Consider the following 23,554-nt stretch of genomic DNA (forward strand, 5'->3'; position numbering starts at 1 on the left):
GTCCTCAATGCATAAAACAATAGACACCTCCAGCTCAAGGTTGCCAGATCCAGAGGAGAGCCACTGTGTTCTTGGAGCCACAAAAGCTTTCACCAACCCATTTTGTTTCTCTCCTGAGACCATCAGTAGAATACTACAACAAGACACTAAAAATCTCAAGTCTGATCCGTTAGAGAGGGCCGATGCCCCCAGATGCCAACCTAAAGCAAAGACTGCCAAAAAGAACTCTGCAATCCGACAGGTCGGATAGTTAACTAAAGCCAAGAAGATCAAGATCTACCTCCTCTCTCTCTCTCTGTTATAAGAAACAAAGGAGCAGGAAAAGAGCAAACGCATCAAAGGGGGGCGGATCGATCGGATCTTCGTACCGACACTTGGAACGCCGCAAACCCATGATATTCAATTGGGAAATGGGCACTTGGCATGATGAAATTTGGATCCCATTCAGAAGCAAGAGCTACTTAAGCCAGCAAACTGTTTTGTCCCGGCCCCATGGAAAACTATCTAGGGATGCTGGTACTGTACATGTACCTTCTGATGTGATCGGAGTTCAGAGCTCACATGATATTTTGGGCCCGTTTGTTTGAGCTCCGACTCCAGCTCTGCGCCTCACTTCCGTACCGGAGAAGCAGGAGCCACGCCAAATGGTGATTTCGGTGGAGCCGCTCCAAAACATTTACAGGAGGAGCCAGAGCCGTTTTTGTACTGCTTTGGTGGAGCCACAAATAGCAGCTCCGTCGCTCCAGCTCCGCGTGCGAAGCTCTCCGCGAGGAGCCCAAACAAATGGGGCCTTTCTCTGGACCAAGGCAGCGTTTAGTTCCCAAATTTGTTTGCACTGTACCCATCAAATCAAGTTTTCGAACACATGCAATGCATGTAATATTAAATATAGTTGAAAAAATAACTAATTACACAATTTAACTGATTCATACGAGATGAATCTAATGATGTTGATTAATCCATGATTGGATATTATTTGTCAAGTAATAATGAAACGTGCTAAAGTACCCAAACCCAAACTTTTTCACCAACTAAACACCCCCAAATTGTTCTACACAGACACTGGGTTCTCTGGCTAAACAGAAGGGTCAGAGAGTTCAGACACAGCTACATGACATCTCATATCCTACGTGAGCTGTTTGTGGATCTCTTGTTGTATTGATGAACTAGCATGTCGGAGCTCCGCTGTGGTCAGCCTAACATTTGGATTGGTGTGCCCTGACAGGTGAACTAAATAACCAAATGGCTGCACTGCACAGTATGTTCTTCCTCATTGTATGCAACTAAGCGTATAGCCCGCGAGTATTGAAAATTCAAAAATTCGCATGTCATTGTATACTTAAAAATTATACTATTTTTTACCATACATCACCCTATTCATTATCGTTTGATTAAAACAATTCAAATATGATTTGCCTGTAATATCAATTTGATTTGTTGAGCTTTAATAATATTATGCATATAATTATTTTTATTTTTGTTTTATTTTGATTGATTGTTGTTAGCGCTTTAGTTTTTATTAATAGTATATGTTTGTAACGGACACATAGCTAAATGGTATTTTATATTTAATTTTTCGTAATGGCATTGGTGGGTGATTTTTAATTAGGCCTAGGGATATTTTAGGCTATTTTTTCCATAATGGCAGTGGTGGGTAATTTTTATTTTTCTATTTTTCTCTGATTAACGTGAAAATTTCTAGTCCTTGAGAGTGAATATGGAGGCTCCGTTTGTTGACTAAATAATAAGATAATAGATTATGTGCATAGGATCGAGCGCATTTGTTCTCTTTTTTCCTTTTTCGAGAGGTGCAACTGAAAGCATACAAGATGGTAAAGAGAAGTAAAGTGCCGCGATCGATTTGAAACGGTGCACGAGGGTATCAAAAGGAGAACACCAACGTGAGACGGATAAAGAAGGCGAAGGTGAGGCTAGAGGAATAAGAGCACTAGGGCATGGTGATGGGCGATGATGATTCCTAGAGGGAAAAGCCGGAAAGGAAGCCGTCAAGATCATCACTAAACTAGAGAGAGATGCCATAGGGATTACGGAGGACGATGCACACAATCCTGGGGCAGGTTACTGGTGCTGACTGCTGACCAAACAGATACCATTTTTTTAAAAAAAAAACGGGAGCCTTTTTTTGATTTGTATGAGAATCAGACTGACTCTTATATATATGAGCTTTTCAGAGATATTATCCCTGGAACTCCTGCTTCCTGCATCGTTCATGCAGTAAGATTTTGAGCTTGAGCATTTGTACCCAAAGCCTCCCTCCATTCCAGACAGTGACTCCGTAATGTAGGGACTTGACAAAATTTTATTTATGAAGCCATGCATCCGGAGTGACCCATGATCCATCCGACAAGATATGAGCAGGGGCACTGTACACCCGACCAAGGAAAATAGTGGCCGTACGACACCAGTCTGGCATCAGCTCAGGGATCTGTACTGAGCAGCTAGGACAGTAGTGTTTACCATAAGGGCTGTGTTTAGTTTCCCCAGTTCTTCCAAATTTTTCAAAGTTTCCATCACATTGAAATCACATCGAAATATTAAATATAACAAATGATACATATATGGAGTACTAAATATAGATAAATAAAAAAAACTAATTGCATAGTTTTGATGTACGTTGCGAGATGAATTTTTTGAGCCTAATTAGCTTATAATAGAATAATATTTACCACATACAAATAAAAAAATGATACAGTACTTTTCGCAAACACTTTTCACATCATTTTTGCAATTAAACACAGCCAAGTGCTCTCGCTTTTTTTTTAGGGAATTTCACTCGTTTTTCTGTTGCAGGTATTCTTAACATGGCCTGGCACTGGTAGAACCGAACTGTGAGGAGCTGACGGTCACGGCAACTCCTTTGCTGCCTACGTCTGCGTGACGAGGCAACATCGGCGGAGATGCCAGTCGGCCAGAGTCCAGGGTTTTATTTCCCGACCGATAACCGGCTCCGGTTCCGATTTACCATACCGGTTTGACCGGTTACCGGTCGGAACCATTTGAATTCAAATTCAAATTCAAATAAATTCAAAAGCTCCCGTGCAACCGGTTCCGACCGGTTTACCGGCCGGTTTTACCGGCCGGTTTGACCGGTTTGGATTCAAATCCAAATTCAAAAGCTCCCGTGCAACCGGTTTACCGGCCGGTTTGACCGGTTTGATTGGTGGGCCTTAATGGGCCGGCCCATTTTTTCTTTTTCTTTTTTGATTTAACTTTAAATCCCCGCAAACTATACTAAATGAACGAATTTTTGAGAAAATTTAATACCATTAGATTCATCGCAACTTGAAGTATTTTTAGGAATTTTTTTAGAATTTTTCATTTTTTGAATTTAAATTTAAATTTTGAATTTTGGCCGGTTGGGTACCGGCCGAAACCGGAACCGGTCCGGACCGGTTTGACCGGTCGGTAAGGTTAATCCTGCCAGAGGCTGCGCTGCCCTCTGCACTCTGCTATAAGGTCACGGCAGTGTTTCCTGTTCAACCCCCTGTTTAGTTTTCTTCAAAATTCCAAAATCTTACAAGATTCTCCATCACATCGAATCTTTGAATGCATGCATGAAATATTAAATGTAGCTAAATAAAATAACTAATTACACAATTTGTCTATAATTTGTGAGACGAATCTTTTGTGTCTAATTAACTAATAATCAAATAATAATTATCAAATACAAACAAAAATGCTAGGGCCAAGTCCAACACTGGCACCAGCCATGTGAAGGGCAAGGTGTCGTTTCTGTCTTTCTGATGGTGTGTTCTGCAGTAATGGCTTCCGAAGAAAAGTCACCACCTATGGAGACCCGCGACAGTCGCAGGATCTCTTCTCCACGAACACGATTCATCCTCTCCTACACCCAGGACCCATCACATACGCTTGGCTTGACTCTGCAGTCAGCTGAGCTCTTCGATACCGGATGAATGGATGAGGGTATGACTGGAATGGGCCGCCATGACTCCATGAGGCCATGAAAAACTTGTCCTGCAGCAAAAACAGAAATGGGAACATCAGCAGCAGCCACTGGAGGACCCAACAGACTTTTATCTTCTAGAAGATCGCCGTGCACCACCCCCCCCCCCCCCCCCCCAAGATTCCTAGGCGCCGCAGTTCACTGGAGGTCGCTGGTCAATAAAGGCAAAGGCTGTGTTTAGCTGTCCAAAAAGTCCAAAATTCAAAAAAAATTCTCCATCACATCGAATTTACGGTACATATATAGAGTATTAAATGTAAATAAAATAAAAAACTAATTGTACAGTTTGGTTTGAATTTGTGAGATGAATGTTTTGAGCCTAATTAGTTAATGATTGGACAATAATTATCAAATACAAACGAAAATGCTACAATGTGTTACAGTGTATTTTGGCACTCTAAAATGGGAAACTAAACACGTAAAAGTTCATGCTCTTCCACAGCAGCGCAGCACACCAGACACCACGAACTGAAGAGTGAAGAGAGCCACCCTGCCTGCAAGTGAGCCCCACCCATCCCTACGGCCACCTCTGCCTGTCAAAATGTCATGATGCGTCCATGGCGACGAGCAGGCAGGCCGGGACAAGGTACACTGGGGCGGCGTCTGGGCGGCGCGCTGGCTGGCCAGGCCGCCAGGGAGGAGAGGAGCGCGGAGGTCACCTGATCTACCGCTGTCCAGTGACCTCAGCATCCAATACTAGCTACAGCCTATACTCCATGTACTGTGTGCTAGGGTGAGTGTGGTTGGTAGGGGCGTTGCACTGGCCTGGCTACAGAAGCTTGTTGGTTAACTTGCAAGCAATGATCTTTCTCTGTAGCCACCCCACCACTACGGGAAATGTGGCAAGTAACTCTCACAAGTACCTTGGAAAGGGTGGTAAAGATACTTGGTTAGTTTCTAAGCAAAACCTGGCAACCAGTAGTACATGTAGTACCTTGGAAAACAAAGGTCGAAAGCAAAACATACCAACCAGCTTGAAAACCGGCTCCTAGGTGCCCCCTAATACAGGCACAAAGCATCTCATGGGAAAAAAATGTTAGATTCTTTCTTCTCTGTTTCTGTACAAGATCTTTCTCTAGATGCAAAATCGGGTTGGGGTACAACATTCTGAGTAGGAATACAAGTGGTTAAGTGGTTGTTCATCCCTGATCTACAAGAGAGAGAGGGAGAGAGAGAGGTGAGGAGGAGGCTTAAACCAGCGGCCGGGGATGGCCCAGAGGAGGATGAAGCCGGGTGCGCCATGGTGCCGTTGGCAACGAGGAACTCGGGGTCGACGAGGCGCTGGTCCAGCAGTGGCGATGTGGGCGACGTGGTGGTGCTTCCCGTCGGCCTCGCGCAACCCTAGATCGGTAGGGATGTGGGGAATGGTTGTGGCGGCGGTCAACTTGGGTATCCGTGCCCCGGCCCCTCTTCCGTTCTTTATAGCGCGGGCGAGGGGGCCCACCAGCCATATGGGCTGGACACCCCCAATCAGGGTGCGATCAAAGGCACGGCCCGATCTTTGGATCGGGCCCTGGAAATCAACTCCAACATTTCTCCCCCTTGATCTCTCATTATTCTTATTTTTTATGTATCTGAGTTTGGTCCATTTCATTGCAGACCAGTGTAAGAGCATGCCTCGTCATGACAGTTATTACCGTCAGATTAACAGTCACAATCACCTTTCCGGTCTGAAACAGAGTCTTATTCTAGGGCCCTTTTTGTCCAGGAATTACATGCCTTCCCTTAAAACCCATGCTGTCTAAGTGTTCTCTGAACACATTGGGTGGTAGGCCTTTTGTAAGCAGATCTGCTAACATCTTGCTTGTTCTGACATGTTCTAGACAAATCGTTTGATCCTGGACTTGCTCCTTAACAAAATAAAACTTAGTGTCGATGTGTTTGACAGCACCACTCGACTTGTTATGAGCACAAAAATATTGCTGACTCATTGTCGCAGTATAACTTCAGTGGTTTTTCTATGTTGTCGGCCACTTTCAATCCGGATACGAATTTTTTAAGCCATGTGACCTGCCCTGAGGCCTCATAACATGCTACGAATTCAGCATACATCATGGATGATGCTGTGACTGACTGCTTGGAGCTTTTCCACGATATCGCTCCCTTTTGCAAGAGTGAAGATATATCCAAAATGTGGATTTTCTATCATTCGCATCTCCTGCAAAGTCTGATTCTGAATATCCTTCTATTTCTAAAGATTCTGATTCTCTATATGTTAGCATAAGACCTGTTGTACCCTTCACATAGCATAAAGTCTTCTTTTACCATTTTCCAGTGCTCTATGACTGGATCATTTTGGTATCTGCCAAGTACCCCGGTAACGAAACTCAAGTCAGGGCGTGTGCACACTTGTGCATACTGTAAGCTTCCGACAGCTGAAGCATAAGGCACTGCCTTCATTTGTTCGAGCTCGTACTTGTTCTTGGGACACTGATGTTTCCCGAAACTGTCGCCCTTGACTATTGGAGCAGGTGTGGGTTTACACTTATGCATACCATATTTCTTTAATATCTTTTCTAGGTATGCTTTATGTGATAATGCCAACACCCCATTTCTTCTATCTCGATGAATCTCAATTCCTAAAATGAATGAAGCTTCACCGAGATCTGTCATATCAAACTTCGAGGACAAGAATTTCTTTGTTTCCCGTAGTAGATCGACATCACTGCTAGCTAGCAGAATGTCATCCACATACAGGATGAGGAAAATGAATCTCCCATTCTTGAATGTTGCATAAATGCAATTGTCCTCTTCATTTTCTTTAAATCCAAACATTCTTATTGTTTCATCAAATTTCAAATACCACTGCCTTGAGGCTTGCTTCAAGCCATAAATAGACTTTTTCAGATGGCATCCTAAGTTTTCTTTGCCTTCCACAACAAAACCTTTCGGTTGTACCATGTAAACATTTTCATATAAATCCCCATTCAGGAATGCCGTCTTCACATCCATCTGATGCAATTCTAGATCATAATATGCCACTAAGGACATTATTATTCTGAAAGAATCTTTACATGAGACCGGGGAAAAAGTCTCATTGTAATCTATCCCTTCTCTTTGTGTAAAGCCTTTCGTCACAAGTCGCGCTTTAAATCTTTCTATGTTCCCTTTGGAGTCACATTTCGTCTTGTAGACCCATTTGCAGTTTACTATTTTGGCTCCTTTAGGAATTTCTTCTAAGTCCCAAACATTATTGACACTCATAGATTTTGTTTCATCTTCCATGGCTGCAGTCCACTTGGATGAATTCACGCTTCTTATGGCTTCTTCAAAGGAGGTGGGATCATCCTCCATTTGAATTTCTTCGCTATTATAGACTTCATAGTCATCAGAAATAGCTGGTTTTCTAATCCTTTGTGGCCTACTCGAGCCCACTGCAACTGGTATTTCTTGCACAGGAGGATGCTGTTGCTCCCCCTCATCCATGGCAATGGGTTCTATTTGGTCCTGAGGAACATGATCCTCATTTCCATTTGTTGCCACGTCAGGAGAACTAACAACATGCGTCGGCACTGCAGTTTCCTGCTCTATCGGTGCCGCAACCACAGGCATCGAGAAATAAGGCTCTTTACTCATCGGAGTGGGAAAGAAAACCCGCTTCTCTTCAAGATCAATCTTTCTGGCTACCATGCTCCCCTTGATCATCTGATCTTCTAAGAAGGCAGCGTGTCTTGTTTCTATGAACTTCGTGTGTCTGTCGGGACAGTAGAAGCGATTTCCCTTAGACTTTTCTAGATAGCCAATAAAATGGCAACTGACTGTCTTAGGATCTAATTTCCCAATGTTTGGATTAAATACTTTAGCCTCAGTTGGACAGCCCCACACATGAAAGTGATTAAGCGAGGGTTCTCTTCCTGTCCATAATTCATACGGTGTTTTCGGCACCGACTTACTTGGCACACGATTAAGAATGTAGATAGCGGTTTTTAACGCCTCCATCCACAAGTTAATCAGTAGCGTGGAGTAGCTCATCATGCTTCTTACCATATCCATCAGGGTATGGTTTCTTCTTTCTGCTACTCCGTTCTGCTGAGGCTCGCCCGGTGTGGAATACTAGGCAACTATGCCATTTTCCATAAGGAACCTCGCAAAAGGTCCAGAAACTTGGGGTGTGCCAACCGTAGTACTCCCCCAAACGGTCAGATCTTACTATCTTAATCTTTAAATCATGTTGATTTTCTACTTCTGCTTTAAATATCTCGAATTTATCCACTGCTTTCAATCGTTCTTTATTTTATTAGCAAATTTTCTTTAATGCAATCCATACATTATTCTAATTCTGAAAATTCTAATGGCGGAAGAATTGATGCTTTCACTAAGCGCTCTATTCTCCCCCTCGAAATATGGCCTAAACGACAGTGCCATAATTTCGACGAGATTGCATCAATTCGTTTGTGTTTCTTTGTAACATTTTCATATGAGGAGGAATTCTTATTCTTAGAACTTGCAACATTCACATTCTCTGATAATGAAAGCAAGTATATCTTGTCTTGTCGGAAGGCAAGACCAACACATTCTTTATTAAACTGTATTTCACACTTGCCATCACCAGAATGACAATCAATAGAGTCATCATCTGATCGTGACACACTTATCAAATTCCTTCTGATTTGTACTAGGTGGGAAAAGTTTTTTTTTTGTTCTGATAGTTCTTGTTTTTCTGCTGATCATGGAAGACAAGCTCACCTCCATTGGCGGCCTTGAGTCCATCCTATTTTTGACTTCACATGGTAAACAGTTTCTCAACGTTCCTATTTTCTTGCTGAGTGTTCTAATTGACATGAAAGGTCGAAAAGTCCTTGGGAATAGACTTGAACAACAGCTGGACAATGAAGAGATTTGGAAGAGGCATGTTCATTGTCTTAAACTTGTTTACCATGTGGTTCATTTCTAGAGTCTGTTATATTATTCCACCGCCAGCATATTTCATGGGCATATGCTGCTCAGCCAAAGTGGCAGCATAAGCTTGGAATAATCAGTGAACTGACTCTTCACCGTTGCTAGATACTTAGTAGCGGTGGCTCATTCTAAAATTGTCATTCTTATACCATCTGAAATGGTACCTCTGATGATCATCAGGCACTTGCGGTTTGAAATATTCCAACGTGCCTGCTGAATTTTCTATTTGGTCCAAGCAATGTCATGGGATTTCTGTCGAATAGCCCATGCATCGTCTGCTTTGTTCTGAGCTCTTACGGGATTTTCTGGTTCTTCTAGAGCTGGCATTATGATGGCCAAATCTATATTAGTCATCGCCAGAGCAATTTATAACTTCTGAAAACCATTTCTCATAGTTCTGACCATTTTTCTGGAATGGCATTCACATATGACATAGCATTGGATCACAAAATTCGAAAATTTGAGTACAAATTCAAGATAACAATAGTGGCAAGTTTAAATTTAACTTTGGTCAAAATTTAAACATACAATATTTTGTGCATCAAGTCTAAATCACCTTTGGGCAGAGATTATAATATTGTAATATCAACTTTGGTCAGAAATTACAATATCATAATTCACAAAATTCTATGTTCAAGTCAAAATTCTATATTCAAAATTCAAATTCACAATATTCTGTGCATTAAGTCTAAATCACCTTTGGGAAGTGATAGAGAAAATGCATAAAATTTCTGGGCAAAATTACAATATTGAAATATCTACTTTGGTCAGAAATTACAATATCATAATTTACAAAAATTTTGAATTCAAAAACGAAATTCTATATGCCTCTATATAAATTATCCTGTTGGTTCAAATTAATATAGAGGGACAAATTAAATTCTTTGCAGCAGAAAAAAACTTAAAATTCTAAATATTCATGAACATATTTCTGTAATTTTCTGCTCTTAGAATAATACACGTTGGTGCATTTATTTTCAGAGTTTGAATTCTAATCTAATTCATTCGAAATTCATATTCTTAATTGTTTTTGGAAAGAAAATTCCCATTTCTTCACTGTTCAAGCGGCCCGATAGCAAAATCGTCCCGTAGCCCATTACTCAAAAAAGCTTCTGAAATAAAAGGATAAAGGGCAATTCTATTTCTTGCGGCCCAAAACGATTCCGGCCCGCGGCCCACTTCGCGCAGAGGCGCCCCCCGAGCGCCCAGGCCACAGCCTAGGCCTGGGCCGCGATTTCGGCCTAGCGCCACGCCCCGCCGAGCCCCCTCTTGGGCCGGTTTTGGCCCGCTCGGCTGGGAGCCGTCCTGAGCGGAACAAAAACCGCGCCGGCCGGTGATCCCGGAAACCCTAGGCTCATTTGAGCTCCCCTCCCCCGGTTTCTTCGCCGGGTCCGGCGGCGGCGCTGCCGGTCGCCGGCGCGTGGCCAGATCCCGTTGCCGGATCCCCTTCTCTTCTTTCTTAGCCCCCTTTTCTCGGATCTCGCCTCTGAGCGGCGTCGGCCGGCATGGCCGGTCGGAGGAAGAAGCAGCGCGGTGGCGCCACCGCCGGCCCCCTTGCCGGCGCGCGCACTCAACCGAGTGGGAGCGCGCCGCCGTCGAGCGGCCTGGCAGCTATGCCCGAGCCCGCGCGGACCGGTTCGGCGCGGCGGCCGGCAGTCCCATGCGTGGAGCGCGACGGCGTGCGGCGGCGGCCGGGTTCTACGCCGCGTGCCGGCGAGCGGCGGCGGCCAAGAGGTTCCCCCCTTTTTCTTTTTCTTGGCTAGGGTTTCATTTCTAGAGGTTCTAGGTTAGGGTTTCGTCGTGTTCTTGATCGATACAAGGTCTAAACTTGCTTTCTTTCGATTATGTTGCTTCGATTCGAGATCGACTCTTTGTTTCTTTCTTTGATTCTTCCCCAAAAACCCGATCTACAACTAGATCGGCGAATGATACCAATGTTAGATTCTTTCTTCTCTGTTTCTGTACAAGATCTTTCTCTAGATGCAAAGCCGGGTTGGGGTACAACATTCTGAGTAGGAATACAAGTGGTTGTTCATCCCTGATCTACAAGAGAGAGACAGAGGGAGAGAGAGGTGAGGAGAAGGCTTAAACTGGTGGCCGGGGATGGCGCAGAGGAGGATGAAGCCGGGTGCGCCATTGTGCCGTTGGCAGCGAGGAACTTGGGGTTGACGAGGCACTGGTCTAGCGGTGGCAATGTGGGCGTCGTGGTGGTGCTTCCCGTCGGCCTCGCGCAACCCTAGATCAGTAGGGATGTGGGGAAGGGTTGTGGCAGAAGTCAACTTGGGTATCCGTGCCCCTGCCTCTCTCCTGTTCCTTATAGCGCGGGCGACGAGGGCCCACCAGCCATATGGGCTGGACACCCCGATCAGGGTGCGATCAAGAGGCACGGCCCGATTTTTGGATCGGGCCCTGGAGATCAACTCCAACAAAAAAATAGGCACAAAGATCTGCTGATATGCTTGTATCAGTTCTTAAATTCTTGCAAATGTTACAGTACAATTTAACAATGGGATGGAGGAGACTGTTTTGCTGCTCATCTGTACAGAATACAAGCCATTAGGAGATGAAGTTAGCGTTTGGAGAAGAAAGATGGATTTGGTTTCTAGTGCTATGAACAAATTGGATTGCTGAACTTTGTTTTGCTTCCTAGCTAGTCCCTGTTAATCCTCACTCGCTCTTACGAATCCAACCGGGTAAAAATAAAAGGGAAAAATCCGGTTTACATCCTCCAACTATCGCAAAAGTCCGATTTTCAACCTTCAACTACGAAATCGGACAACATATGCCATCCAACTGTCAAAACCGAGGGCCAAATTTGCCCGGTTTTGACAGTTCGATGGTCCGGGTTCGTATTTGAAGTTTAAAAATCAGACTTTTCCGATAATTCGTGGGTGAAAATTAGATTTTTCCCAAAATAAAATGATCCCCCTCCCGCTCCTCACATTTCCACCGTCCAGGGGATCTTGTCCCCGGCGGCGGCGTCGCGCCGCGGGTGCACGCGCTCCGCGGCGGGGTGCACGGCGCCGGCCTTGGCGGCGGCGCCGCGGGGCGGGAGCTCGCAGTGTGGCTCGCCGACGGAGTCGCGCCGGACGTCGGCGGGCGGGATGAAGCAGTCGGTGGAGAGGCCCGGCACGTTGAAGGCGGCCTCCTGGATGGTCCAGGCCTCCTCCATGCGCGTCTTGGTGTGGCTCATGGCCGTCTCGCCGAAGCGGAACAGCGTTACGGCGGAGCGGCCGGCGTGCGCGATCGCCACGCCGTCCACGGCGCGGTAGTCCTCCAGGGAGGAGCTGATGGTGGTCTCCCAGTAGACGGCGTCGCCGCCGGCGTGCGGCTGGATGCGCGTCAGGTGCGAGTCCTCCACGTGCACCAGCAGCCCCGTGCGCTGGCTGAAGTAGCCGAACAGCACGTGCCGGATGATCTCCGCCGGGCCCTCGCTCCGCTGCCGCAGCGTCTCCGCGCCCGCCGACAGCTTCAGGATGAAGCAGTCCTCGCCGCCGACCTTCTTCTCGCCCACGCACCGCGCCTCCGCGAACAGGCCCGCCGTCGACAGCGGATCCAGGCCCTGCAGCACGCAACCTTGTTCAGCTGGCACCAACGGCGGCGCCGCCCGCAATGCGCGTCGGTCGGATCGAACAATACCTGGAGGGCGCGGCGGAGGGGGCGGACGGGGCCCTTGGCGGCGTGGGCGCCGAGCCACGGCGTGTGGCGCCAGACGAGGCGGCCGTTGCAGCCGGCGCGGACCTTGCTGCCGCCGACGGCGAGCTCCACGTACCACATGTCCGGGGACATCCGCCAGAGCACGAACCCGCCCTGCTCCACGGCGGAGGCGGCGCCGGCGCCGCGGTTCTTCACCACCCGGGTGGCCGTCTCGAACTCGGACGCGACCATCCGCACCTTCCCCATCGCGTACGCGTTCCGCACCGACCGCAGCACCTTGGCGCCGCCCGACGCCGCCATGTACTGCTGCAGGATGTACTGCGCCGACGAGGACTCCTGCAACGAGCAACACCAGATCGAGCGCCGACGACGGCGTCAGAACCCAAAAAAGCTGCCGCATTTGCGGAGGCGAAGCTCGCCAACAGAGGAGATGGAGATCCAATCCAATATAAGGAGCCGAGATGTGTGTGTACTGAGCACTGACAATGGGGGCGCTCTTGACGGAGAGATGCGGCAGCGGCCCCGCGGCGGAGGCCGAGACGGGCGCGAGCGGCGCGCCCATGACGCCGAGGAGGAGGCGGAGGTCGGAGCGGCGGAACGACCCGTCGCCGGCGCCGGCGGCCATCAGCGGGGCGCGGGCCAGGTGGCCGCGGACCCACTGCCCGAACCCGTCCCGCCGCCCGGACTCCTCGCCGGACGCGTCGTCCTCGGCCACCTCCGGGCCCTCCATGAGCGGCGCCAGGGCCTCCCCGCCCGGGCGGAGGCTGCCGGAGTGGGGGACGAACTGGTCCGGCGCGTACGGGGCTAGCTCCTCGGGCGCCTCCGCGTCGGCCTCCGCCGCCGTCTTGCGGGCACGCGGGAGCAGCGACTTCCCCCGCGACCTCGCCGGGGAGAGGCCCCGCACCACCTCCCCCTTGAGCGCGGAAAAGAACCCCCGCCTCCTCTCCTTGTCCATTTGCTCCCGGATCCCGAACGGGGTGGCGATTAGCTAGCAGCGAGGAGAGGTTTGCATCAAGCGAGGAGTGGAGTGGCGTGCAAGCGGGGGAGGAGGAAGGAGCTGAAGCAAAGCGCAGCTCGATGACAATTGACAAGCTTGGGGTTTGGGGTTTGTGACCGCTGGGAGTCGCTTGCTTGGCAGCCCAAGTGGAGGGAGAAGAGAACAAAAGATAAAGGTGGGGAGGGGAAGGGGAAGCCGTTTGGGGGCGAGTGGGGGGGCAGTGAGATCGCAGGCAGGCCGAAAGCGAAAGGGAAAGCGGCGAGGTGGGATGTCGGGGTGCCGGCCGCGCCGGGGTAGGAGACGAGCTGCGAGGCCAATGGGCTGCCTGCCTGCCTTCTCATAAGAGGATTTTGATGGAAATCTATACACCAACAGGAGGGCCTTGTGTTTACTTGTTGATGCACTAACCTTAGCATGGGACGAGATGGAATTCGAGAGCTTTTATACGAACCAAACAAGCAAGCAGCTAGTTCAGCAACCCAATATTACTGCACGTTGGGCTAGCAAAAAAAAGACAAAGCATTCTCCCTTTGGAGTTTGGATTTATCCTCTGGGATCAGAAAGCTGTCTCACTCTGTAACCCGATTGTTTGTTACGTGAACGGACCATGGTAGGTGAGTGAACAGCTGCGATATCTCGCTCTATCCTGAGTGGACGGTGGAAGCGGTTACTAGCTCATCTCCCACAGAGCAATTACAGCAGCCCTTAAATTAAATTTTTTAAATACTAAATGTGACTACCTCTATTTTTTAGAGGCCTCCAAATTTGCTCCAACTATAATAATAGCCCTCAATTCTAATTTATAATAGAGAACTTCATATAAACTCACTAGGAATGGAGGATGGAGGAGGGTTAGGCCTCCAAAAATAGAGGGCCTAGTAACTGTTGTATTGCATCTTTTTAACTGAGGATTGTTTATAGGGTCTGCTGGAGTTGCTCTTAGCCTATCCAAAAAGTTCTTCCCCACTTTCTTCTGTCTTAGACTCTCTTTGGGGGGCCTAAGATTCAGTTCCCTCGCGCGGCTACTGCTGGAGTCCTGCTAAACGGGATGGGGGCAACCAGCCCTGCGGGAGAAGCCACTGAAATCCCACTTACAGGAGCTCAAAACGGAGTGGGAGACAAGAAAAGTGGCTCCCTGGGCTTCTTCATCTCATCTACCATCTTTACCCTCCGCGGGTGGTACGAGCAGCGGGCGTTGGTGACGCCCATGGGAGCTTGAGGCCGGTGGCGTGGGAGCACGCAACGACAGCCGGAGATGGCTGCAAGAGATTGAGGCCGCGAGGTCGGGGGCTGGGTCCGGTCTCCCCACGGGTGGGCAATGGCGGAGTCCAGTTAGGGCTATACTGCACCCCCCCCCCCCCCAAATGAGAAATTGGTGAAGAGTTCAGCACATACCTGTTGAATGCATGTCTCACACACAAATCTTCTTCATTGCATTTGCCAACCAGCCCCCTCCCCCTCCGGGCCTCCCCCTTGGTTTCCTTTCACGCTCCACCACAGGTCCACAGCGGGTGGGCGAGGCAGCGGCGGCGGCATGGGAGCGATGCGCGAGGCCAAAGCTACACGCCAGGGTGGAGTAAAGCGGCAAGGCTAGAATCTGGATAAGGCAATTGGCGGTGAGGAAAAAGATAGAGAAGAAAAATATCGGATAAGGAAAAGATGTGAGTGGTAAAAAAAAAGAAGAAGCAAAAGAAACGGCGCTAGTAAGTAGAACAAAATAATAAATTATAAAATGAAGTTAAGCAATCAGATCATCTATTCGAAGAACCTACAATGAGCATATTTATGCCCTTTCACCTTTCATATTCATTTTGCAAAATACATAGCAGAAGCTGTTTTTTCAAAGAAAAAAGATAGCTGCACATCCACCAGAGGAGACGTTCCACTAAAGAAACTACATCCAGAGCCGAAGCATGAATAATTACAGGCCAAGGGTAATCAAAATTAGGATGTTCATGCATGTTTTGCGGTATTCTTAGTTCTTGATTGAAGACGACACGGAGCATTCTCTGAAAAATATTTAGGCTATAATTATGTCCAATGTACGATATAAAGTGGTATGTAGAAGTAGAATAATATAGTTATCATTAGGCTTGCCCTTTGCTGCCGTGCCCAAGGGAACGGGGCTCTCAAGCCTAAAGAGCCCGCATTCCGGCAACGGGCCGGGATCCCGTCCCGTCAGGCCGTCGCGGACACGGCCGGTGGTTGAGGGCGCGCCCGGCGAGCTCAGGTCAGCCTGTCGCACGTCCTTGTCTTCCCGCGGCGCAGCTACCACGCACGCCTACCGCCGGAGGCCGGAGCCCGTATCGGAGGCACACCCCCATTGGCGCTTTGGCACACCTGACCTAATTTGATCGGAGCGCGGATGGCCCTAGGGGGCCGGGGCCGGGGCCGGGGCCGGGGAAGAAGTGAAAACGCCGGCGCAGGCGGCCGGCGGTCGGGTGGGCGACGGGACAGCTGAGCATGCACAGCTGGCTTTCTTCTTCCCGTAATAGCGCAGGACACGACAGGGCCAATTTGTCCGTGGGGTCCGCGGCGCCTCTGGCGGGGCAGGACGGCACGGCGCCGGGCGCGGCCGGGCGGGGGCACGTGAGCGCGAGCCCCCGGGCCGGGTGTCGCGCGTGTGGTGCTGCTGGCATAGGGATGCAAATTGGTAATTTTTAGGTTCATCTTCAACTTCGTGGGCTTTTTAGGGTATCCACAGCCGGGTGGCGGAACGCACCCGCCTAATCCCAGAGAGAGTACTCGGGAAGTTGCTAAGCGATTAGGTAGATCTAGCTTGGGGGCAAGAACGCAAGAACACTCGGGATTAGAGTGGTTCGGGCCGCCGGAGCGTAATACCCTACATCCACTGTGATGTGTTTCCACGCAACTTGGCTGTGTCGGTGTGCTTATGTCGAGAGCGGGTGCTCCGGACCCTTTGGAGGTCGGAACACCTGTTGCCAGGTTCAGGTACTAGAGCGCTTTCCATAGGGCGGCGAAGGTGTAGGCTTGTGGTATGGAACCAAGCCAAGCGGCTACACGGACCTCGGACCGCTCAGGGAGCGAGAATCACTTCCCCGGACCTGGCTGTGGCGACCGTAGCGAGCGGTCTCCGCCGGAGCGGGCCATCGGAGTGGACTTGAGTCGACCGTGGCGAGCGGTCTCCGCCGGAGCGGGCCACCGGAGTGGACTTGAGTCGACCGTGGCGAGCGGTCTCCGCCGGAGCGGGCCACCAGAGTGGACTTGAGTCGACCGTGGCGAGCGGTCTCCGCCGGAGCGGGCCACCGGAGTGGACTTGAGTCGACCGTGGCGAGCGGTCTCCGCCGGAGCGGGGCACCGGAGTGGACTTGAGTCATTGCTGACGATCCCGGATACTAGCAAGGTGTAGGAAACCAGGCCTTATACTAGAAAGGAGCCCGGGACTTCTAGGGACAGCAGTCTCGGATACTAGGGGACTCGTAACAGGGCAGTGAAGTACGTAGGCTTAGGGTACATTACCAGGCTAAGCTACGCGGAGCTTCTCTACCCCAGGATACGAGCACCACTTCTCCTGAGCAGGTCTCTAGGGGTCCGAACTGCCTTCCAGCTAGAAGGGGTGTCCCCACCTGACCACAAACCAGCAACTCAACTTGGATCGTTAGTAACTAAAGAAAAGACTCCGTTTGGGAGCAAGACACAGTTAAACCAAAACGGATAAGTGTAATCAAGGTAAAGTTCAGATAAGACTGAGAAAGCAATTCTCCTTTATTGTGGTTATCGTGGTGTACATCAGAGGTCGGGATTACGAGGCCGGACCTCTACCGCTCTGGACCACTTGCTGGCGTTGCCTGTTTGTGCGATGAAGCCAGAGATCGGGTTTACAAGGGCGGACCTTTACCGCTCTGGACCACATGTAGGCGCCATGTTATTACAAGGATGTACTCTCTTAGTCCTAACTAGGGATAACCTACGGCCGTTTTCTGTGAGGCCTGCACATTCCTAGCCGGAGCGGAACTGCCACCTTTGAGTTCTCCACAGTCGTCGGAGGTGAAGGCATCCTGGACGTGCCTGAACTGCATCATCCAGCATTACCTCGGGAGCACGGGGGGCCCTTCCCTGCCTAAGAACTGTCATATGCCTAGGCAGCATGGAGACTAATGCTTTGGCTTTGAATGGGAGTGGCCCAGCCGTCGCCGTCTGAAGTCACCCGATGACCGCTCATCACGAGCTGGGTGCTCGTTTGGATGAGCACGGAGCGTGGAGAAGGGCGGTCGTTCGCCGGCTCGACCTTGGTGCCGGCGTTGGGCCCCGCGCCTGGTGGCGGGGTCCTGTCTGCAGCAGCACCGGGAGAGACTCGGTCCTGGCGGGGGAGGAGACGACATTCAACTTCCCCAGGGCCACAACGGTCGGCTCCAGACTTCATATTGAGAGAAAGCCTTGAGCCGACGTCATGCCGCCGCAGGGGAACCCTGGTGGTTGCTTGAGAGAAAACCTTGAACTGACGCAGAGGTATTGTAGGGTGACGCACAGCGGGTGTCTCCGCCGCGCGCCGCCGCGCCGGCTCTGAGGTGTCGCAGTGGTGACGCACAGCATGCGCCGCTGCCGTGCGCCGCCGCACCGAAGGCATCGTCATCTCGGTGCTGTGGCATGCAGCGTGGATGACGCCATGCCTCTCTTCATCTTCTCGTCGCCGTTGCAGAGGATGAGCTCAGCCTCAGAAGCCTGGAGATCTAGCCAACGCCTGCACCCTCCCACGGACGGCGCCAAATGTCGTGGGCTTTTTAGGGTACCCACAGCCGGGTGGCGGAACGCACCCACCTAATGCCAGAGGAAGAGTACTCGGGAAGGTGCTAAGCGATTAGGCCGATCTAGCTTGGGGGCAAGAACGCAAGAACACTCGGGATTAGAGTGGTTCGGGCCGCCGGAGCGTAATACCCTACATCCACTGTGAGATGTATTGCTCTTAGTATGAATAAGTCTATCCTCCATCTAGCCGGGCCTGACCCCCTTCCTCTAGCGAGCGTCTCCCTTTTATAGACCAAGGGGACACGTACACAGGCGTTCCGACCCCGACAGGTGAGTCTAAAGTGGATGTATAATATACTACGCAGGAAGCTTCAACGGAGCTACAGCGGTTGAGGATCTCTTCTGACCGAGGGGGTCTTTATTTGTCCCATCGGCGAGGCGCCCATTGGGGCAATGTAGCTTGCGGCGTAGTCTGTCGAGGCTACCGTGTAGGCGTCATAATGGGTGAAGCTGAGCCGTCGTGTCCAACTAGCATAGTAGACTGATATACGCGGCGTGGGCGGCGCCAGCGACTGCACTGCGCTCCTTGGTAACACGCGACCAACAGTGCAACCTGGCAAAAGCCGCCTCGCGCTCTGCTGTGGCAGAGCACACTTCCGCCTACCGTATTGAATGCGGTAGGTAGGCGAGTCTTCCAATGGAAACCGCGCGGCCCCGCGCGCGTGCCCGCACCTACGAACACGTGGCGGCTCCAGACCAGCCCAGGTGGGGTGTCGGTTCCACCCCGCTGAGGCGTCCGGATAGTGTATGGGGTCCGGGACCCGGCGGGGGTCCGGTACTCCCTGGGAGGTCCGGGGCCCCCAGCTGTTTTGGCTGAGGGCTACCTCCTCCGGGACACGTGGCGTCACCGGACCCTCCCCAAGCGGGGAGCGGGTCTGGGGCCGTTTTCCGAGAGAGTAGGGCTCCGGACCACAGGGGTCCGGCTGCTCGGCCGTCAGGGCGTAGTTAAGGATAACTACGAGCCTCTTGCCTAGACACAGAAGAGAGGGTACCCCAATCCTGGGGTACCGACAGTCGTGTACTATTTTTTTTAAAATAAAGTTTGATTTTATAGAAATAGTACAAAATTTTAAACTAAAAAGAATTGGAGATGAACCTAAAAATCACTAATTGACATGTCTACTGCTGCATGCCTCCGCGAGTAGTCGAGTCGTCCTCCCTCCTCCGGTTGTAGATTAGCCAGGAGCTGGGCGCGGGTCGTCCCGGCGATACCATGGCGATCGGCAGCGGGGGCGGGTCGCATCGATCAGTTGGCCGGTGCACAGATGCAAGGCTTGGTTTGGTTTGATCAATGTGCTTTCACTTTCACTCGCTCGGGCAGTCAGGCGGTGTCGTCCGGTAATGTAAGCTGGGGCGGCGGTGCTTCACCACAGCTGTGTAAAGTGCACGATAAAGCTAGGAGCAGCTATCTAGCTCAATGCCATGTCAGTGTGCGTGCACCCTTTTTCTTCCTTTCCCTGTTGCACAGTTGGGCAACTGATGGCTGTTAGAAACATAAACTTTAGGGTTATGAGCGGATCGATTCTAGGCACACATGAATCGGGTACGGGGCACAAGTTCTTGACATAGATACGTGAGTACAATAGAGTTTTTGCCTAGATATAATACAAGCGAGAGAAAAAGAGAAGGGGTTAGAGGTCAACCAGATCTGCCAGTGGCCGCTGGTGGCCAGTGGCCGCTCGGGGTCGACATCACTCTGATGGCGGCAGCGAACTCCTGGTCTGCGAAGAGGGCGTCCAGCGGCGGCGAAGGTCGGCGTGGGAAGCGATACCCCTCGGGCCTCCACCGGCACTGTCCGGCGACGGGAGCAGTAGATCCAGTCGTCGTGGTGGATGTGGCTGTACTGGCAGAGCTTCTCATCGGCCAAGCGCTCCCGGGATCGGATCGGGATGTCGGAGGGGAAAGTGGCGGCTGTGAACTTAGGGTACCGTGCCCCGGCCCCCCTCCTGTTCTTTTATAGCGCTGGCGATGGGGGCCCACCAGTCATAACGGACTGGGCGCCCCTGATCAGGGCGCGTCAAGGGGTTTGGCCCAATCTTTGGATTGGGCCTTGAGATCAACTCTAATATTCTCCCCCTTAATCTCTCTTCTTTTCTATTGTTCTTGTTCTTTATCTGTACTTGCTCCATTCCATCACAAATCAGTGGATAGGGTGTGCCTCGTCGTAATGGTTACTACTGTTAGATTAACAGCCACAATCACCTTTCTGTTCTGAAAAAGAATCTTATTCTTCGGCACTCTTTGTCCAGAAATCATAGGCCTTCCCTCAACCCCATGCCGGCTAAGTATTCTCTGAACACATTGGGTGGTAGACCTTTTGTAAGCGGATCTGCTAACATCTTGTTCGTTCTGATATGTTCTAGGCAAATCGTTTGATCCTGGACTTGCTCCTTAACAACATAAAATTTGATGTCGATGTGTTTGGCAGCACCACTCGACTTGTTGTTATGAGCATAGAACATTGTTGGCTCATTGTCGCAGTATAACTTCAGTGGTCTTTCTATGCTGTCGACTACTTTCAATCCGGGTACAAATTTCTTAAGCCATGTGACCTGCCCTGAGGCCTCATAACATGCTACAAATTTAGCATACATCATGGATGATGCTGTGACCGACTGCTTGGAGATTTTCCACGATATCGCTCCCTTTTCAAGAGTGAAGATATATCCAGACGTGGATTTTCTATCATCCGCATCTCCTGCAAAGTCTGCATCTGAATATCCTTCTATTTCTAAAGATTCTGATTTTCTGTATGTCAGCATGAGACCTGTTGTACTCCTCACATAACGCAAAGCTTTCTTTACCATTTTTCAGTGCTCTATGCCAGGATTACTCTGGTATCTGCCAAGTATCCCGGTAACGAAACTCAAGTCAAGGCGTGTGCACACTTGTGCATACTATAAGCTTCCGACAGCTGAAGCATAAGGCATTGCCTTCATTTGTTCGAGTTCATACTTTTCTTGGGACACTGATATTTCCCGAAACTGTCGCCCTTGACTATTGGAGCAGGTGTGGGTTTACTCTTATGCATACCATATTTCTTTAATATCTTTTCTAAGTATGCTTTCTGTGATAATGCCAGCACCCTATTTCTTCTATCTCGATGAATCTCAATTCCTAAAACGAATGAAGCTTCACCGAGATCTTTCATATCAAACTTCGAGGACAAGAATTTCTTTGTTTCCCGTAGTAGATCGACATCACTGCTAGATAGCAGAATGTCATCCACATGCAAGATGAGGAAAATAAATTTTCCATTCTTGAACTCTGCATAAATGCAATTGTTCTCTTCATTTTCTTTAAATCCAAACTTTCTTATTGTTTCATCAAATTTCAAATATCACTGCCTTGAGGCTTGCTTCAAGCCATAAATCGACTTCTTCAGGCGGCACCCTAAGTTTTCTTTGCCTTCCACGACAAAACCTTTCGGCTGTGCCATGTAGAAATTTTTCATATAAATCCCCATCAAGGAATATCGTCTTCACATCCATCTAATGTAATTCTAGATCATAATGTGCCACTAAGACCATTATTATTCTGAAAGAATCTTGACATGAGACCGGGGAAAAAATCTCATTGTAATCTATCCCTTCTCTTTGTGTAAAGTCTTTCTCCACAAGTCACGCTTTAAATCTTTCTATATTCCCTTTGGAGTCATGTTTCGTCTTGTAGACCCATTTGCAGCATACTATTTTGGCTCCTTTAGAAATTTCTTCTAAGTCCCAAACTTTATTGGCACTCATAGATTTCATTTCATCTTCCATGGCTGCAGTCCACTTGGATGAATTCACGCTTCTCATGGCTTCTTCAAAAGAGGTGGGATCATCCTCTATTTGAATTTCTTCGCTATTATAGACTTCATAGTCATAAAAAATAGCTGGTTATCTAATTCTTTGTGGCCTATTCGGGGCCACTGCAACTGGCATTTCTTGAACAGGAGGCTGCTGCTGCTCTCCCTCATCCGTGGCAACGGGTTCTATTGGATCTTGAGGATCAGGTTCCTCATTTCCATTTGCTGCCACGTCAGGAGAACTGACAACAGGCATTGGCACTTCAGTTTCCTGCGCTATCGGTGCCACAAGAACAGGCAACGAGAAATAAGGGTCTTGAGCCATCGGAGTGGGAACGAATACCCGCTTCTCTTCAAAATCAATTTTTCTAGCTACCATGCTCCCCCTGATCATCTGATCTTCTAAGAAGTTAGCGTGTCTTGTTCCTATGAACTTTGTGTGTCTGTAGGGATAGTAGAAGCGATATCCCTTAGACTTTTTTGGATAGCCAATAAAATGGCAACTGACTATCTTTGGATCTAATTTCCCAATGTTTGGATTGAATACCTTAGCCTCAGCTGGATAGCCCCACACACGAAAGTGATTAAGCGAGGGTTCTCTTCCTGTCCATAATTCATACGGTGTTTTCGGCATCGACTTATTTGGCACACGATTAAGAATGTAGATGGCGGTTTTTAACGCCTCCATCCACAAGTTAATCGGTAGTGTGGAGTAGCTCATCATACTTCTGACCATATCCATCAGGGTACGGTTTCTTCTTTCTGCTACTCCGTTCTGCTGAGGCTCGCCCGGTGTAGAATACTAGGCGATTATGCCATTTTCCATAAGAAACCTTGCAAAAGGTCCTGGAACTTGGCCATAGGGGGTGAGCCGACCATAGTACTCGTCTCCACGGTCAGATCTTACTATCTTGACCTTTAAATCATGTTGATTTTCTACTTCTGCATTAAATATCTTGAATTTATCCAACACTTCCGATCGTTCTTTAATTGGATAAATGTAGCCATAACGTGAATAATCATCTGTAAACGTTATGAATGAATCATAGCCATCCATAGTAGTGACAGGAAAGGGTCCACATATATCTGTGTGGATTATTTCTAAAATTCCCGCACTACGTTTGGCATCTTTCTTTATTTTCTTAGCAAACTTTTGTTTAATGCAATCAATACATTGTTCTAATTCTGAAAATTCTAACGGCGGAAGAATTGATACTTTAACTATGCGTTCTATTCTCCCCCTTGAAATATGGCCTAAACGACGGTGCCATAATTTCGATGAGATTGCATCAATTCATTTGCGTTTCTTAGTAACATTCTCATATGAGGAGGCATTTTTATTCTCAGAACATACAGCATTAACATTCTTAGATAATGAAAGCAAGTATAATTTGTCTTGTCGGAAGGCAAAACCAACACATTCTGAATTAACTTGTATCTCACACTTGCCATCACCAAA

The 23,554-nt window shown here is 49.1% G+C and overlaps 1 protein-coding gene and 1 long non-coding RNA gene across 2 annotated transcripts; both read right to left on the reverse strand.

Annotated features, from left to right (window-relative positions):
* Positions 1-3,491: 3,491 nt before the first annotated feature.
* Positions 3,492-15,153, reverse strand: LOC120692033. The gene is made up of 2 exons (XR_005682459.1): positions 14,934-15,153; positions 3,492-3,996 (listed from the first exon to the last, which is right to left on the reverse strand). It is a non-coding gene; the product is annotated as an uncharacterized LOC120692033 (long non-coding RNA).
* On the reverse strand, positions 11,321-14,885 carry LOC120692032. Its single transcript, XM_039975240.1, has 3 exons — positions 13,026-14,885; positions 12,524-12,877; positions 11,321-12,446 (listed from the first exon to the last, which is right to left on the reverse strand). Exons 1-3 carry the CDS (start codon positions 13,494-13,496, stop codon positions 11,823-11,825), a joined length of 1,449 nt encoding a protein of 482 aa, XP_039831174.1. The 5' UTR covers positions 13,497-14,885; the 3' UTR covers positions 11,321-11,822.
* Positions 15,154-23,554: the final 8,401 nt, after the last annotated feature.

The sequence above is a fragment of the Panicum virgatum genome, chromosome 9N (assembly GCF_016808335.1).
Source record: "Panicum virgatum strain AP13 chromosome 9N, P.virgatum_v5, whole genome shotgun sequence".
NCBI classification, from domain to species: domain Eukaryota; kingdom Viridiplantae; phylum Streptophyta; class Magnoliopsida; order Poales; family Poaceae; genus Panicum; species Panicum virgatum.